This window comes from Antennarius striatus, chromosome 17 (assembly GCF_040054535.1).
Source record: "Antennarius striatus isolate MH-2024 chromosome 17, ASM4005453v1, whole genome shotgun sequence".
Taxonomy (NCBI): domain Eukaryota; kingdom Metazoa; phylum Chordata; class Actinopteri; order Lophiiformes; family Antennariidae; genus Antennarius; species Antennarius striatus.
This window is the reverse complement of record NC_090792.1, coordinates 20,616,413-20,633,305: the sequence shown is the minus strand read 5'-3', so window position 1 is coordinate 20,633,305 and position 16,893 is coordinate 20,616,413. Positions and strand designations below refer to the sequence as shown.

General features: G+C 53.2%; 1 protein-coding gene across 1 annotated transcript in view; it reads right to left on the bottom strand.

Annotated features, from left to right (window-relative positions):
* syne2b (spectrin repeat containing, nuclear envelope 2b) overlaps positions 1–16,893 on the bottom strand; it is a 100,628-nt gene that overhangs the window by 68,087 nt on the left and 15,648 nt on the right. Inside the window, exons 23-57 of the mRNA XM_068339581.1 lie at positions 13,069–16,791; positions 12,855–12,989; positions 12,471–12,596; positions 12,020–12,213; positions 11,574–11,655; positions 11,399–11,487; positions 11,200–11,320; positions 10,820–11,119; positions 9,780–10,375; positions 9,484–9,639; positions 9,252–9,402; positions 8,999–9,157; positions 8,761–8,928; positions 8,585–8,686; positions 8,307–8,507; positions 7,050–7,257; positions 6,857–6,969; positions 6,571–6,773; positions 6,368–6,475; positions 5,538–5,817; positions 5,114–5,443; positions 4,710–5,039; positions 4,347–4,646; positions 4,062–4,277; positions 3,314–3,430; positions 2,902–3,225; positions 2,492–2,836; positions 2,251–2,429; positions 1,956–2,172; positions 1,781–1,879; positions 1,480–1,644; positions 1,006–1,353; positions 772–908; positions 352–481; positions 31–204 (exon numbers count right to left, since the gene is read on the bottom strand). Of these exons, the coding sequence (XP_068195682.1) occupies positions 31–204; positions 352–481; positions 772–908; positions 1,006–1,353; positions 1,480–1,644; positions 1,781–1,879; positions 1,956–2,172; positions 2,251–2,429; positions 2,492–2,836; positions 2,902–3,225; positions 3,314–3,430; positions 4,062–4,277; positions 4,347–4,646; positions 4,710–5,039; positions 5,114–5,443; positions 5,538–5,817; positions 6,368–6,475; positions 6,571–6,773; positions 6,857–6,969; positions 7,050–7,257; positions 8,307–8,507; positions 8,585–8,686; positions 8,761–8,928; positions 8,999–9,157; positions 9,252–9,402; positions 9,484–9,639; positions 9,780–10,375; positions 10,820–11,119; positions 11,200–11,320; positions 11,399–11,487; positions 11,574–11,655; positions 12,020–12,213; positions 12,471–12,596; positions 12,855–12,989; positions 13,069–16,791 (10,626 nt within the window). The remainder of the gene's footprint in view (positions 1–30; positions 205–351; positions 482–771; positions 909–1,005; positions 1,354–1,479; positions 1,645–1,780; positions 1,880–1,955; positions 2,173–2,250; positions 2,430–2,491; positions 2,837–2,901; positions 3,226–3,313; positions 3,431–4,061; positions 4,278–4,346; positions 4,647–4,709; positions 5,040–5,113; positions 5,444–5,537; positions 5,818–6,367; positions 6,476–6,570; positions 6,774–6,856; positions 6,970–7,049; positions 7,258–8,306; positions 8,508–8,584; positions 8,687–8,760; positions 8,929–8,998; positions 9,158–9,251; positions 9,403–9,483; positions 9,640–9,779; positions 10,376–10,819; positions 11,120–11,199; positions 11,321–11,398; positions 11,488–11,573; positions 11,656–12,019; positions 12,214–12,470; positions 12,597–12,854; positions 12,990–13,068; positions 16,792–16,893) is intronic.

The following is a 16,893-nucleotide window of genomic DNA, read 5'->3' as shown; positions in this document are numbered from 1 at the left end:
ATATAAAGCTTCGTAATGTGACGTGAATACCTGTAAGCGTTGGCTGAGAGAGGCCATATGTGACTCTGCTTCTCTGAGCGTCTCTGAACCATCCTGGTCCAGCTTCTCAAACAAGACTGGCATCAAACAGTCTTTAAGGAAAAGCCTGTGAGAAAGTACGTCTTGTAGGCCGAGCCGCAACTTTTCACCTTCCTCCAACGTCTCCTAAAACAGGTAGAAAAAATATAGGTGTGTTCAGAAGACCTAGACAACACTAGCTATCCAGGAGAGCTATTTATCCGTTCATTTGTTGATGAAAATACTTTTCTTACATTGCCTACGTAAAAAATAAAAGCACCAAAAGCCAGAGACCTGCAGAGAGGAGCTGGACTCTGGTGGTCGGCTGCCTCTCCATTCTTGTAGGGCGTGAAGACAGTCCATCAGACAGCGGGTTGTGTTTGTAGAGCAGGTGCTCCGGTGCTCCCCCAGCCTGGACTTCAGACTGCAAAGTTCATCAACGTTCACACATTTTATATGATATCAGCAGCTAGAATAATAATAATTGATGATATTGAGTAGATTCTTGATTCCTTTTTCCTCATAATCTGGATGAAACTCAAGAACATTTAAATACATTTTTATGCAACGACCAGTAGTAACGGTTGTGAGTCATATTTCTGCTCCGCTGGAATAATTGAAAGTAAATTGAAATAGAAGGAGAATCAAACTGATCAATAATCAAATACTAAAAACTAGGATTGAATTAAAGGGAACAAAGACGTTTTATTCCACCTGTCGTGTTTCTGGCGAAGCGACTCCACCACAGTGATGGTTTCTGTCGGAAGCTCCTCATTGGCCGCCGTCGCCTTGACCTCCTCACAAAGGTCATGAACTTTGACACCCAGATCTTCCAGGGACTTCTCACAGTCCTAACAGGAGAAGGACGTTTTAACTTTCTGATTTACCGGACCAACACAGACACACTTCAGCCTGGCCGGGCGCTGTGATTGGCCTGCTGACGCCCACCTGAAGGCCGTTCCAGCGCTGTTGGAGCTGCTCCACGTCGTTCTGCGCTTCGCTGTAGCCGAGCGCCCCGTCCAGTGAACGGAGCGCCCCCTGCAGGGCGGCGGCCCGCTCCTTCAGCTCCCGGACCCTCCCGGCCAGCTGGGCGTCCAGCGCCGCCAGGCGGGCCTCGCAGGCCGCCAGGCGCACCCTCACCTCCTGCTCAGAGGTCGCACACAGGTCATGGAGGTGGTCCACCTCCAGGGTCAGAGCGTCCTGCCCCCCAGGGGTGCAGAGCGTCAGTAAGCTGTCCCTGGCCGAGTCCAGCTCCTTCATCTCCGTCTGCTCCCGGTCCACCGTCTGGAGCAAAGCCTGATGGGAGGAGGAAGAGGAGGAGGAAGAGGAGGAGGAGCGTCAGATGATTAGAAGCTGTGGTTCTAACGCGTCACAGCTTCACTAAAGTAACTCAAACGCCTTCAAACGATCAGATCATGTGACCTTCAGCGTGTTGATGGCGGCGTGGAGACCCTCTCGGTCTTCAGGGGGAGGGGCCAGACCTTTGACCTGGTCCCTCAGCCAAGCCTGGGCCGCTTCATGCTGCTCCAGCAGCTGGGTGCAGCGCCGCTCAGTCAGGGTGCCTCGCTCAAGGGCCGCCGCCGCCGCCTGAGGACCAACAACAGCCTGTTAGGACAGGATACCCCGCCCTGGGGCAAACCCCTGCCCCTGGGGCAAACCCCTGCCTCGATTATGGATCAGGACGAGCCTCCAGTATTGATTACGTCTCTAAAGCTGAACTCACAGTCAGCCCCTCCAGCAGGGGGGGGATGGACGCCTCCTTCTGGTCCCAGGACGGGTCGGTCCAGCTCCGGTCCTGCGTGAGGTGGAACATCTCAGCAGCCTGGAGGACAGACGTGAGGTTAACCCCCCCATCAGAGCCGCCTCCTTTATTCAGCCTCACCTGGGGGGGGGCTCACCTGCAGGCGGACGTCTGACAGGAGGGGGGCCAAAGCAGCGCTCTGGTCCAGCAGGGTCCTGACCCGCTCCACCGCCTGCCGGCGCTCCCCCAGCCCCGGCCAGGGGAAGACCTTCGGCAGGCTGGAGGCGTGGCTCTGCAGCTCGGCCAATCGGGCATCGGCCTGGTCTCTGCGGCGCTCACAGGCCAGCAGACGCTCCACGACCCCCCGCAGCCGGCTGTAAGGGGGGGACACGGTTCTAAATGAATCCACGCTGGTTGGAGAACAAACCGGCGGCGGCAGGAAGTTCCCTCGCCTCTGCGTCTCCTCGGCCGCCAGCAGCGCCGTCCTCCAGCGCCGCCGTGCGTCTCCCACCAGCCGCTGCACCTCCTGCCGCTGCTCCTCCCCCAGCTCCTGCTGCTCACACAGACTCACGCCTCGCCTCTCTATCGCCCCCACCTGGGCGTCGCCGCTGGAGCTGGCGTTCAGGACAGCCTGTGGATGACCCCGTTAGAAACCGACGGGCGAGAAGCGACTGACGCTGAACGACCTCTGACCTGTGCCGCGTCCAGCCGCTCCTGGATCTGCCCCCGGGTCCCCTGAGTGCTGCCCCCTGTGGACGCCGCCTGCCGCTGCAGCTCCTGGACCCAGACCCCGGTGCTCTCCGCTTGGACCCGGAAGGCCTCCAGCTCGCGGGCGAGGGCGTAGCGGCGCTGGGCGTGCGTCAGGGCGTCGGCGGCGGACTGAAGCCCCGCCCCCCACCGCTCCTCCAGATCCTTCACCGTCGCCTGGACCTCCTGTCTCACCACCTCCTCCAGGTCCTGCTGCTCCGTCAGAGCCTGGCTCCGCCTCCTCAGCTCAGCCAGCTGGGCGTCGCCCTCCGGCTTACAGCTCAGGACGCCCTGAACCAATCACACGTCAGCATGAAGCTGCCAGCCAGCGTTCCCCTGGCGCTGCTCAGACTCACCTGTGACGCCTTCATCGTCTCTTCTGGATCTTCCCGTCCCGGAGGAACGAGGGTCTCCAGCTTCTCCTCCATCCAGGTTGTGGTGGTCCCCCTCAGGCTCCTGAAGCCGTCCAGCTGGGCCTCCAGGGCGCAGCGCCGCTCCGACTCAGCCAGGACCTGCTTGACCTTCTGCGTGACCCCCGCCCACCTCTCCTGAGCGGCGTTCACTTTCTGCTGCAGCTCTTGTTTCTGGTCTTCATGGAGGTCCTGCACACACAGGCTCTGGCACCGCCTCCGGAGCTCGTTCAGCCTGGACACGCCTTCAGGGTTGGTGCAGATGATGGCCTGAGGGGGGGGTGGAGACGGCACGCGTTAAAGCTAACGTTTATTTACGCTCAGGTCGCATTAGCTCAGAGGGCGTCGCCAGGCTCACCTGGGCGGAGCTCCGTCTCTCCTCGGCTGAGGTTTGAGCGTTCAGCGAGTCGACCTGCTGCTGGAGGTCCGTCAGCCAGCCGCCGGCGTCGCGTTCCAACGACTCAAACTCCTCGAGCTGAACGGGACAGAACACAGTTAAGAAGAAATGACGCTCTGGAGGTCAGCCCCGCCCACTTTGGGGTCAAGAACCAATCAAAAAGAAGCAAAATAAAAATGCAAACAGGTGTAATGAGATAACGATGGGTCTCACACCGTCCCTGAAGATGTCACGGTTTACAGGATATATGTGAAGAAAAAAAGATGAGCTGGAAGCTGTTGTCATGGAAACGCAGTAAGATTCAAATGATAACAAGGCAATCAGAGGCTACAACATCCCGCGACACCCCTGAATTCAACATTTGACCCTGACCGACACGTTTTTGTTCCTCTGGCTTCCTGAAAATGTTGCTTTTTGTTTTGTGATTATATCTCATCAGGTTTCAGAGACGTGGACCTAAGAAGGTATAAAAGTGAAAATTTGACCTTGACCTAGTTTTTTCAAGGTCAAGGTCATCATCTCATTTTCATCCCCTTTGCTGCCTGAGGGATGTGTTTCATCTTTCTACCTGAACGGTTGTGAAGACATTTGGTGGAGAGAAGATCAGACAATTACATCACCGCTTCACAGGACGTAAAGAAGTTCCCGTGGTCGATCGAAACGACAAGAAACGACTTTATTGGGATGAAACAAACATGGCGTCCCTCACCTCCAGCGTCCTCCGCCTCTCCTCCTCCCCCGCTGCCGCCCCCTTCTCTTTGGCGTCCTGCAGCACCGCCCACCACTGCTCCTCCGCCTCCCGCACCGCCTGCTGCACCTGCGCCTTCCTGCCCTCGTCGGCGTCTGGGTGGTCACACAGCGTCTGGCCCCGCCTCCTCAGGTTGTTCACCTTCCGGTCGCCTTCGGGTCTGGAGCTCAGGACGTTCTGAGGATAAAAACTCACATTGAAGGCGACGACGGCCGATGGGTTTGACCCTGAACGCTTTCGACGGACCTGGGCTCGCCGGCTCCTCTCTCCCGGCGCCGTGTGGCCGGCGTCGGCCTGCAGCTCCTGTCGTCTCTCTCTGGTCCACGCCTGTGCGTCCAATCGCTGGGCGTCGAAGTCGTCCGTCAGCGCCCGGAGCTCCGCCTGGGCGGCGGCCTGGACCACGCCTTTCCACTGCTGCAGCGTGTTCTCCAGCAGCTGGCGGGCCTCCGCCTTCCTGAGGTCCTCCAGACGCCCCGCCAGCGCCTCCCCCCGTCTCTCCAGGTCCTGAACCCGGGACTCTCCTTCGGGTCTGGAGGTCATGACCTCCTGAGGAGACAGAGGGTGTTAGGCTGAGGAGGGGACTCGCCGTCGACCCGCCGTTTGACTCACCTGTGCGACCCGCATCCGTTCCTCAAACGGTGTCCGACCGTCGCACGCCGACAGCTTCGTCCGCTGCTGGCCGATCCAGGACAGGACGCCGTCGCTCTGGGTTCTGAAGGAGTCCCAGTCGCTCTGGGCGGCGGCGGCGCTTTGGACCTGATGGAGCGCCGCCTCGGCGGCCTGCAGGACGCTCCTCCAGTGCTCCTCCATCCGCCTGATGGCGTCCTCCAGCTCCCGTCTCCGGCTCTCGTCCAGGTCCGGGCTGTCGGACAGAGTCTGACGTCGCTGCTTCAAAGCCTGGAGTTTGGAATCTCCAGCAGGTTTGGAGCTCAGAGTCGCCTGAAGGTCAAGAAGATTCATTCAGGAGATGCTAAAAACAATGTGACCCTGACGCACAAACGTTCTGAACTCACCTGAGCAGCCTGAAGCGTTTCTTCTCCTCGCTGGCAGCCGTCAGGAACCTGCAGGTTATGCTCCTGGTCTCTGATCCAGGACTGAACGTTCTCCACCTGGGACCTGAAAGCCTCCACCTCTTTGTCCAGGAGGTCCTGAGTCTCCAGCTGGTTGAGCGTCTCCTCAGCCGTCAGCAGAGCTTTCCTCCATCGCTCCTCCGCTTCCCTGACCGACTGCTCCATCCCTCGTTTCCTGCTGTTCTCCAGGTCGTCCCGTCCACACAGAGTCCGGCCGAGTCTCCTCAAGTCGTCCAGTTTGGAGTCGCCTTCAGGTCTGGAGTTCAGGACGGCCTGTTGGGAGAGGAGGACCTTGAGGTTCTACTGTCTTTATTCTCTCCATATTCTCTTGTTGGTGAGATTGGGGTTCCCACTCCTTTCTGCTCACCTGAGCTCTGCTCCTCATCTCAGGTGTGGGGGGCTCTTCGCCAGCAGAGGTGAGGGGCTGCAGCAGGTCGTTGATCCACCCCCTGGAGCTCTCAATCTGAGCGTTAAACTGCCCTAACTGCCCCTCCAGGGCGGTCCGGGCGTCTGCCTGCCTCTGCAGTCGGGCCTCCAGGTTTCGGTAGCGCTGGATCATGTTGTCGCCGTCCTTCAGGAGGCTCTCGGCCCGGACGCCTCGTCGCCGCAGCGACGCTACACGCTCAGCGAGGGCGTCGGCCCGACGGCTGCGACACGGGAGGAAGAACACCAGTTTGAGTGTGTTCACGTGGGACACGAGGTAACCAGACGAGTAATAAAAGACACTAGAGGGGACGTGACACAACAGGCACTGCTGTGGTTTTAAAGCTTCACGACTCATTCTTCATAAAACAAAAGTATGAGGAGGATATTTTTCTTTAAATATCCAGGTTTTTAAAAGGTGAACAAAAGGAATTTTGTCACACACAGACGCATATTAATATGCGTCTGTACACATCTGTACCGACACAAGACAGAAAACATTATTATATTATTATTATTCATGAACTATTTGTTTGCTTTTGTAATACCCGTTTCTGCCACAGGAGGCGATGTGTTACTAAAAGTAACAACAGCCTTCCTGTTTTTGTCTGTGGTGACTTTGACTCCTGTATTGAGTCAACAGGTGTAATCTCAAATCTATTCTAATCTAATCTAGTCTAATCTAATGTAATCTAATTTAATCTAGGGTTTAATCTAATCTAATCCAATCTAATCTAAGGTTTGATCTAATCTAATATAATCTAATCCAATCACCTCTCATCCTGGAGCTCTTTGAGGAGACGTTCGACTTGTTCCGACTCCCCTGACTGTTTCTCTTTGGTCTGCAGCCAATCAGAGAAGCCGTCGTGTTGCTTCTGCAGGCTGGAGAACAAAACCGTCACCAAACGTCTTTCCTTCCTGTTTACAGACACGTTCAGAACCTGAGTGATGCTGAATCTTCCTTCCTGAGCCGCTACCTGTTCAAGTCGCTGAGCAGCGCCTCCATCTGGTCCTTCCTGGTATCGCAGTGGGCTCTGAACGATCCCACCTCCTCCTGCTGCTCCTTCAGCCAATCGGTGAACTCGGAGAGCTGCGGTGGAGGAAGCTGCTGGGCCCCCCTCTCCAGCCGGTCCTTCAGCTGGTCCAGACGTCGCTCCACGTCGGTGGACTTTAAGAAGCCCTGATGGACGGGACACACACCCGTTACCCATCAGCCACCTGAAACAACACCCATCAACAGCGAGGACTGGCCCGCCGGCTTACGTTCAGTCTCCTCAGAGATGTTTCCACGTCCGATCTGCTCTCTGGGTTCTCGAAGCACTCGTTGATGGACAGCTGGAGGTCCTGGAACCATCCCTGAAACGACTGCTTCTCCTCTGAAACACAGATTTAACTCCTGATGAACTTCTCCTGAGTTCCAGCTACACAAATAAAACCTGACGGACTCCACACCGACCTGTGACCACCTGGACCACGCCTTTGTCCCGCTCCTCCCTCTTCAGCTGGATCAGGTCCCTGGTGCGGGCGATGGCATCCCTCAGCCGGACGCCGTCTTCAGCCAGAGCCTCCACCACCTGAGGACTGGCCACACTGGACACCAGACCCACCTCCTTCATCACCGCCTCCGCCTGCTGCCCCTGGGAGTCCAGCTGCTCCAGCAGACGCTGGGGAGGGGCAAGAAATAAATGAGGAACACGGACACAATAATCAGAGTACAGCTGGGCCTAAACCTAAGAACAGGTAGTCCTCAACTTACGGACACAACTGGTTCCTAGAGGCTGTTCATAAGTTGGTTTGTAAGTTGTTATTTATTAAATGTAAATCTTTAATTTCCATCTGAGGTCATTACAAAAGTAATGTCATTACTACTGTAAATACTACAGTAATGTCATTACTACTGTAAATACTACAGTAATGTCATTAGTACTGTAAATACTACAGTAATGTCATTACTACTGTAAATACTACAGTAATGTCATTACTACTCTAAATACTAAAGTAATGTCATTACTACTGTAAATACTACAGTAATGTCATTACTACTGTAAATACTACAGTAATGTCATTACTACTGTAAATACTACAGTAATGTCATTACTACTCTAAATACTACAGTAATGTCATTACTATTCTAAATACTAAAGTAATGTCATTACTACTCTAATACTACAGTAATGTCATTACTACTGTAAATACTAAAGTAATGTGATTACTACTGTAAATACTACAGTAATGTCATTACTACTGTAAATACTACAGTAATGTCATTACTACTCTAAATACTACAGTAATGTCATTACTACTCTAAATACTAAAGTAATGTCATTACTACTCTAAATACTACAGTAATGTCATTACTACTGTAAATACTACAGTAATGTCATTACTACTCTAAATACTACAGTAATGTCATTACTACTCTAAATACTACAGTAATGTCATTACTATTCTAAATACTAAAGTAATGTCATTACTACTCTAATACTAATGTCAATGTCAAGGGGGGGCGGTGAGTGTTGGAGCTGCATGGATACAGTGGTGCTGCCCCTGCAGGGGTTGTGGCAAAAAGGGGAACTGCAGGATGATAGTTGGATATGGTGAAGCACGTTTGTTCATATGTTGAGGACTATCTTTACATTGGAATCAAAGAAGCTCAGGATGTAGTGATGGAACCTGAAGGTGACCCAAAAGCCAGAGGGATTATGGGTCCTACCTGGACCTGGACCTCCATCTCCGGCTGGGAGGCGTCCACCTCGCTGACAGAACTCTGGATCCGCTCCACCGCCGACTGGTTCTCCTCCAGCTTCTCGGCGAGGTGCGTCTTCACTGCAACCAGCTCCTCAAAGACGTCGGTGCAGTCGGCGAACAGCTCCTTCACCTGCTCCATCCTCTTCCTCAGCTGGGTCTCCATCACCTGATGGGGGGGTTCAAACGACGGATGACCCAACTGGGTCAAACACCAGCAGGGGGAACAGCCAGAGCTTCACTCACCTGCAGCTCCAGAGGAGCCTCCTGACTCTGGAACATCTCCTGGATCTCCTTGGACTTCTTGTGGAAATGTTCGATGTTCTCCTCGTTGGTACGGATCTCATTCTGCAAAGAGAGATGTCTAGTTTTCTGGATGCAGAAGAACCTAAAACATCTCCGATGTTCTAACATCTCCATACCTTCATGTCAGCCACTTGCTGCTCGTTGTGGAACGGATGGCTCTCAGCAAACAGGGCCAGTTTGGCCCCCGCCCAGCCGTCCACCTCCACCCCCAGCACCAGCTGCTTCTCCCAGAGCTCCAGCGCCACCTGTAGGTTATCCATGTAGGCATCTGTCTTCTCTGTGACCTACAAACACATCGGGGTTCAAACGGGGTTCCAAAGGTAAAACACTTCCTCTGAAATCACAACGTCTTACGTCCAGCCAGGTGTCCATCAGGGCGTCGGCCTCGGCATCGAACAGAACCTCGCTGCAGTCAGGGAACGTCTTCAGTTGGGTCTGCAGCTGTCGGGAAACGCCCCTCATCTCCTCGATGCCCTCCTTCAGACCCGTCAGCTCCTCTTTGATGTCACCGACCTGTGGAGCCAAGAAATGGAGATGGATCTGACAACGTTCTGAAGCTCTTCTGACCAATACATGGCCGTCATCATGTGGAGATGTGTGGGCTGACCTTCATCATGCTTCTCTGCAGGTTCTCCTTGCCCATGTAGGAGGCCTGCTCGCTGACGGTGCTCTCTGCTCTCTGCAGGGTGCTGCTCAGCGGACCGCGGCAGCTCTGGAACGTCTTCAGCAGCTCCAGAAGGACGCTGCAGCGCTTCTTCCTGCTCGACGGAGAAGAACACAACATGAGGGATCTGAGGTGGTTATGTTCTCCATGCAACTATGAAGAACTGTCAGCATACCTGTCAGAGAAGGCTCTCTGGGTCTCCTTCCACTGAGTCTCCAGCTCTTCGCAGAGGGTTTCTCCTCCACCCTGTTTGTTCTGGAGCTCTCGGAGGTTCTGGAGCTCCGTGAGCTGCGTCTGCAGCTGAGCCTCCAAATCGGACAGGGAGCGAAGCCTGGACAGAGAACGAGGTCTTTTATTCTACGACTAGTTCAGGGACAGGTGGTGGAACCACGCCCAGGTCAGGTGTGTGTGTGTGCGTGTGCGTGTGTGTGTGTGTGTGTGTGTGTGTGGTCTGGTGACTCTTTACTCCACCTGTGCTGCACGGCTGGGATGGTGGGCTCCTTCAGGCCCTGGGATTGGACGGCGTCCTGCAGCCTCCTCAGCTCCCCCAGCAGCGTCCTCCTCCTGAGGCCCAGGGATCGGTTCTCGGTCTCCTTCTGGACCACCTTCTGCTGCCGGGCCAGCCCCCCCTCAGCCTCCTCCATCCTCCTCAGGAGGACGCCCACCATGTCCAGGCAGGACGCCGGGACGCCGTCCCTGGTGACGGTCAGCCGCGCCCCCTGCAGGAGCACATCCAGCTGGGGGGCTTTCTCTTTCAGGCTGCCGATGCCCTGCCTGATCAGAACCAGCTTGGTACGACATTCCTGGAGGACCTGAGCGTCACCAGTAGGGGTGTTCTGGACTCCGGAGATGTCTTCATCCACGGTGCGCAGTGACATGAGGAAGCGGTCCAGGGCACGGGCGGCCGCCTCGCTCTTCCGGACCTGCTGCCGGAGCTGATCCAGGCTGGATCTGTGAGACTCAACCTCGCGGGACAGAGGGAAGCAGTCTCTGGGGTCCAGATCGCTGGAGTCGGGGTCCAGACGGGACACCTGGTCCAGCTCACTCTGGATGCTGTCGTCCAGGTCCTACCGCAAAAGAGTTTTCAGAAACGCTAGTTTGTCTAGGTAGGCTCTCAGGTCTCCAGGTCCTGGTTCTCCAAAGCTGTTTAAGTCAATCCACTGGACTCCTCTCGTCCAAGAGGCTTCTCCAGTTCTGGCGGTGTCTGGTCTTGTCCCAGTTTATTAACCCCGTGAGATCAGTGGTATTCACATTCCAACGACCATTGTGGAGACCCGTCTGGCTCCCCAACAACGGTTGATGGGGGTGCCAGGGGGTGTCAAAGGGGAACATTGAAATTGGACAAGACCAACTACCACTAGAACTGAAGAAGCCACTTGGATGAGAAGAGAAATGCCTTCAAAAAACTTTCTTAAAGTCCATTGGATTGACTTAAACTTTGGGAAACGCTTGTTTGTTCCGTCCTGTTCTTAACAATTGATGACGTAATGAAATGGGAAGAAGCAGCAGACCTTGATGTCCTTCAGGATGTTGGTGCTGGCCAGCGTGAAGCCCATGATGTGTTTGGGCTGCCTCAGGTAGCGGTCCAGGCGCTCGCTGAAGTCCACCATGTGGTTCTCGGTGGAGTCGATCTGCCTGAGGGCGGCGCCCAGCGAGCTGCCCCGCCTCTGGAGGCTGGACTGCTGGTGGCGCCACTGCTCCTGCAGCTCCAGCTTCTCCTGCTCCAGGCCAGCATTCCCACTCAGCTGGGCACACTGGGAGAAGTAGCTTGAATACTCGGACCACAGGGATTCGGTTTCCTGCCTCAAGAACTGGAGGAGAAGCATTTGGAGGTTAGAACCATGTTGGTTTGAACACAGAATCATCCTTGGATCCGTTTCCTGGATCCTACCTGGATTTCCTGGAGTCTGGTGTGAAGACCTTTGAGAGACACCGAATCTGAAGGAATGTCCTTGATGCTCTGTTGGTTTTTAGCCAGTTGGGCCACCAGAGTCTTCTTACAGCTCTCATATCTTCAAACCAAACCAAGACCAGCGGTTAAACAGCTGTAAAGAACATGTAAAGAACCTGGTTGTAAACTATGAGAGAACCTCTCTAAAGCCTCCGTCTTGGGGACGTCCTCCTCCATACAGGCTGGCTTTTCAACCTCTCTTTCCACAACAACTGTCTTCAGCACCACCTGGAGCAGAAGAGCATTTTATATCAGCTAAAACAATTGATCAAGGAACTGTTAGTATGGATATTTGGTTTAAAGCCCCTCTTTACCTCAGATGACACCTGAGGTTCTTCACTCGGTCTCGTAGTTTCTTTTGGTGATGTCAGATTCTCACTGAAGGCAACTGGAATTCTGTTTGGCAGAAATTAGGAAAAAATTCTCTTTTTATTGAATTAAATTCTCCAGAAGACAACTTGAGTCTTCAAACAGCCACCGGAGCATCTGGCTCCTGAGGTTAAAAGTACTTTATGCTCCAAAAATATTCTTTTGAACACATTCCAAGACTTAGAAATTGAAACTATAGTCCGCTTTTTATATGAATAAGACTATTTATAAGACTAGAAATGAAATCTGCCAATGGTGTGAGGTCCTGTGATCCTCAATGCAGAAAAGGACAGTCCAGCTAAACCTCGGCTAACGTCGTTTGGAGTTACGTTATTCTCGATTATAGCCGAGGGTCACCTGTATCCAGTTCAATGTAGGACTTTTGGATCACCTGGACTCTGGGATAGGGGACTCCTGGTCTCCGCTGATCTGGCGCTGGAGGGCTGCCAGCCGGTTCTCACATTCCCTCAGCTGCGTCTGGGCCAGGCGGTGGGCGTCCTCAGGACTCAGCGTGTCGCTGAGCTCTTTCAGCGCCTCTAGGTGGCGCCCCGCCTCGGCGAAGCCGCCATTAGCCGAGAGGCAAGACTGGTGAACGATGACACAACGAAAACAGACAGTAAACAGGAAGTGTAGTATCTTTACAGGACTGCAATATTACAGAATGTCATTCCAGGTTTAGTACGGAGAGCATGACAAGCATCCCGAAAACACTTAAATCACAGTTACCAAGTCCCCCTGACAGAATCCTTGGCAGCGTAAAGGAAGAACAGGAGGACAAAGATTAGAGATTGAACCCTTCAACCAAAGCACACCTGCTGAGAGCTTAGCTTAGCGTTAGCTACCTGAGCTTGGGTTTCTAACTGGGACCTGAGGAGCATCTCACACTGCAGGGCAGCTGAGTTAAAGTCTTTTCTCATTACTTCAAAACGTAATTGCTGCAAAAAGTCTGAGATCTCAGCTTTCAAAGCCTGGGGAATAAAATACATTCAAAAAAATACATTTACACACATAAGCATAACATGATAGGTTACAACACTTGCAATATGCATTACCAGTTAACAAACATTTTAGCGCCATTAGTATCTAGAACTGTATTTCATACATGTAGAAATCAGTTTTAGGATATTTATGGTTTAGAATCACAGATGAATCAAACGGATCGGAACTCTTCTCCTAACAGGAACCAGGACTGAAGCAATCAGGACCCTGAGTGCGATGTGTCGTACCTCCCACTGCCTCCTCACAGACTGGGTGTAGACCTCCATGTCCCGGAGCTGGGACGGTGTACAAAAGGCCTCCATGCCTTTGGCTGCCCTCAGGAACTCCTCCAGCAGCTCTGTGTCCAGAGTCCTCAGAGTCTCCTGAAGGGACAGGAAGCTAACGGGTTACCCCATGAGAGGAATGCTAAACCAAAGGTGACCAACGGCATTGGGGTTTTACCTTTTTCACTGATGCTTGTTCAGCTGATACACGCTTGTCTTCAAAAACCTTGATGGTTTCCTGGATGTGCTCCTGCAAACAGAACTTTGCCTCCTCAAAGCCATTTCTGGCCAACGCCTGTGCCTCGGTGTAAGCCTCGGTGTAGGCCTGAGGGGGTGTCTCTGCCAGGGCCGGAGGGGTGCTGCACAGATCTGGCGACTTGGCGACCGAGTGCGGTGGTACCGGTGAGAGGACAACGGGTTGGGAGGGTGGCGGCGACTGACGTTGAGGATCTGACGGTGGATGTGGTTCCTCCTGAGGTCTGACCTGCGTCGGTGACTGAGCCTTTGATCTTGGTGTCGTTTGGGCTTTCAATGGCGGTAGTGACTGAGTCTGGACATTAATCTGTGGGAGTGCATGTGTGTGAGGTTTGGATTGTGGTAGTGATTGGACCTTGGCTTTGCTTGGCGCCTGAACCTTGGCTTCAGGTGGTGTTTCAGTTTCAGCTGGTGGTGGTGCTATCTGGGCTTTGGCCACTGCGGGTGACTGAGCTTGGGTTTGGGCTTGCGGCAAAAGTTGTGCCTGAGATTTGATGAAGGTTGATTGGACCTTGGATTGGGTTGCTAACTGACCCTTAGCTGGACTTGTTGTTTCAACCTTTGCTGATGGCAGTACTATCTGGGCCTTAGGTACTGTCTGCAATTGGACCTCCGGTGAAAGTTGTGCCTGGGGTTTGTTGAGGTTTGACTGGACTTTGGATTGGTCTAGTGACTGATCCTTGATTTGGACGGGTGGTTGAGCATCAAGCGATATTTGCGCCTGTGGTTTTGTTTGTAACGGTAATCTGGTGTTTAAGGGTAATTGAGCCGTGGGCTGTTGTAGCACCTGGGGCTCCAGAACAGGTTGTTGTACTGATGTAGCCTTGGGTTGGGTTGGTCCTTGACCCATAGATCGACTTTGCAAATTAAACTGTGGTTGTTGTGCTAACTGGGCTGCAGATGGGGGGTGTGGGGCTGATTCACCTGTTGGCTGTTGGACCTGAGGACTGAAGTGAGCCTGTTGGCTAATGGTCTGAGTCTTCACTTGTACCGATGACAGTGTCTGAACATGTGACTGGAACTGAGCCTGAAGGCGAGGCTGGAGCTGGGGCTGTGAAGGACGTGGAGGTTGGGTTTGATGTGGTTGTTGCAGCTGGGGATGCATTTCAGTTTGGAACTGAGGCACATGGTGATACTGAACCTGTGGGTATTGCTGAGGCTGAGGCACGGGATGATGCTGGGCATGAAACTGGGGCGCAGGTTGAGGTGATTCCTGTACCCAAGTCTGTTGCTGAACTTGGGTTTGGCGTATCTGGAGATGCCTACCATCAAAAGGTCTCATCAAAGGTTGCTGCTGTGTGGAAGTCGGGGGTCTCATTTGTGGTTGCATTTGAGCCCAGGGTTGGGTTTGTGTTTGTGGCTGCATCTGAGACTCAGGGTATGATGGCCCCATGTAACAAAAACCAGGCTGCCCTATCTGAAGTCCAAATTGGGACCCAGACTGGGGCCACGTTTGTGGAGCCTGAAAATTTTGATGAGCCTGAGACTGTGCGGACTGACCTACTGGCTGAGGGAATCGTTGGGGACTTTGATGCCTCTGAGTAATGCTTTGGTCCGGTGATTCTTGTCTCGGGATCCACTGCTGGGATGGGGATTGACCCTGTGAGCCCCCTTGAGGGTAATATGGAGGTTGCATGTGTGGATGTGGGATGGGCATCGAGGCAGTGGGTCTAACTTGAGTCCAAGTGCCTCTTTGGCCCAGGGAAACGGGCCCTGGGTGCTGCACCACTGGCTGAGTATGTGCAGGATGCTGAGGATGACTTTGAGGCTGGACCTGTGTTTGGGTCAAAGGTTGGTTGTGACTTGGCTGAGGATGGATTTGAACCTTTGAACCCACAGGCTGACCTGTAAACTGAAAATGGGCTTGAGGCTGGACCTTTAAGTCTGGATGGGTTTGAACCTGGAATATAGACTCAGCTTGGGTTTGAGACTGGACCATTGGCTGACCATGGGGTTGAGGCTGGACCATTGGTTGACCATGGGTTTGAGACTGGACCATTGGCTGACCATGGGGTTGAACCTGAACCATTGGCTGACCATGGGGTTGAGCCTGAACCAAGGGTTGACCATGGGGTTGAGGCTGGACCACTGGCTGAGGCTGGGATATCATCTGACCATCTACTTGGGATCGTATTTGTGACTTAGGGGTTGGTGGCCTAACAGGGGCCCATGACTCCACATGACTACGAACTTGAACGTGAGGTGGCACGAAAGGCTGAATGTGGCCCTGCTTTGGCCCCTGCATAGTGGACAACGGTCCAACTTGAGCCCACGTATGCACTTGAGCAACAGTTGTACCGTGTGCCAAACCCTGTGACTGTACAGGTGACTGAGGGGCATCTGGGACACATGTTTGGGCCTGAGTCTGAACCCGTAGTTGGGTCACAGCTGTATTTGAGGGACCAAGGGACTGCTGAAGAATTTGTGTTTGTGGCCGATCGTGGCTCATTCTGGTTTGGGATATGACCTTCTGTGGTTGCTGAATGTCGGCAACACTTGTGGACTGCACTTGCACAAAGACTTCTGTCTGAGATTCAGAGTCACCAGTTGTTTTGGACTGTGAAATCTTTTCAGCTTTTGTTTGACAGCAAGGCTGGGCCATAATTACGGGCTGGGATCTAGCCATGAAATCCAGCTCTTGTTCTGCCGGTCTTACAGGAGGCATCTGTGGTGGATGTTTTTGCTCTTCTTGTCGATCTTTTCCCAGTTGCTGCACCTGTTGCGTTTGCTGCTGTTGCTCTCTGTGTTTAAGGCGCTTTGCTTGCGTTTTTCTCTGTTGTTCTGGCCGCTCAGTTACCTCTGCTTTTGCATCTAGCTGTGCTCTTGCAGTTGGAACTGAACTCACTGTTTCCTTGTCTGACTGGGGCTCTGCCTGTCTAGTTCGAGTAGAATCCTGTTCTGGATCCGCAGTTGAGTCTTTACGCTCTCCCGTTGCAGGTTTCTGAAGCCAGGGCCGGTTCTTCAAGGCCTGGGCTTTCCTGCTTTGAAGCTTCTGGGAGCTCACTGGTTTCCTTACAGCGGGTTGTTCAGGCCATGGTATAGTCTGCTTGTGGTGCAGTGCGGCCTGACTTTCTTGTGGCTCAACCTTCATTTGAGTTGTGATACGCGTTTGAACAGTGTATTCTTGCAACTCTGGCTGCTGCTGATCCTGCACCTGTTGTTTCTGCTCCAGATGTTGCTTTGGTTGTACTGGTGGTACATCTTGTTTCTGTTCCTTCAGCTCTTGCTCTTGCAGTACTGTTTCCATATCTGTCTTGAGCAGTTCTTGCTGTTGATGCACCTGCATCAGTGCTGGTTCATGGGTACACTGAGCAGTGATCTCTGGTAGAGCCTGAACCTGAACTTCTGGTGGGGACTTTGTCCTGGGGTGCATCACAGCTTCTGCATAGCTGTACGTCATTGGAGGAGAAGTTATTGGTTCTTCTCTGTACTCCTGCAACACTATCTTTGGCACAAAGGTTTCATGAGTTGGACTTGAAACCAACACTGTCTTTGGACTCCGAGTTGGGTGCCCAACATCTGACTCCATCAGCTCTTGAGGCTTTTCTTCAGCCTGTATAAAGACCTTTGGTGGAGGAGGGGCATCTGGGGGGCTTCTGCTTCTGTCTCTTCTGGCCCCCAGGCTGCTCAGCATACCTACAGCTTCCTGGAGTTGCAATCATAAAACAAGACATTTGTCATTTCCTGTGGACTCGGGTCCAGATCTAACTACGTTCACTGGTTTTTCCAATGAAGTTCTAGATAGACC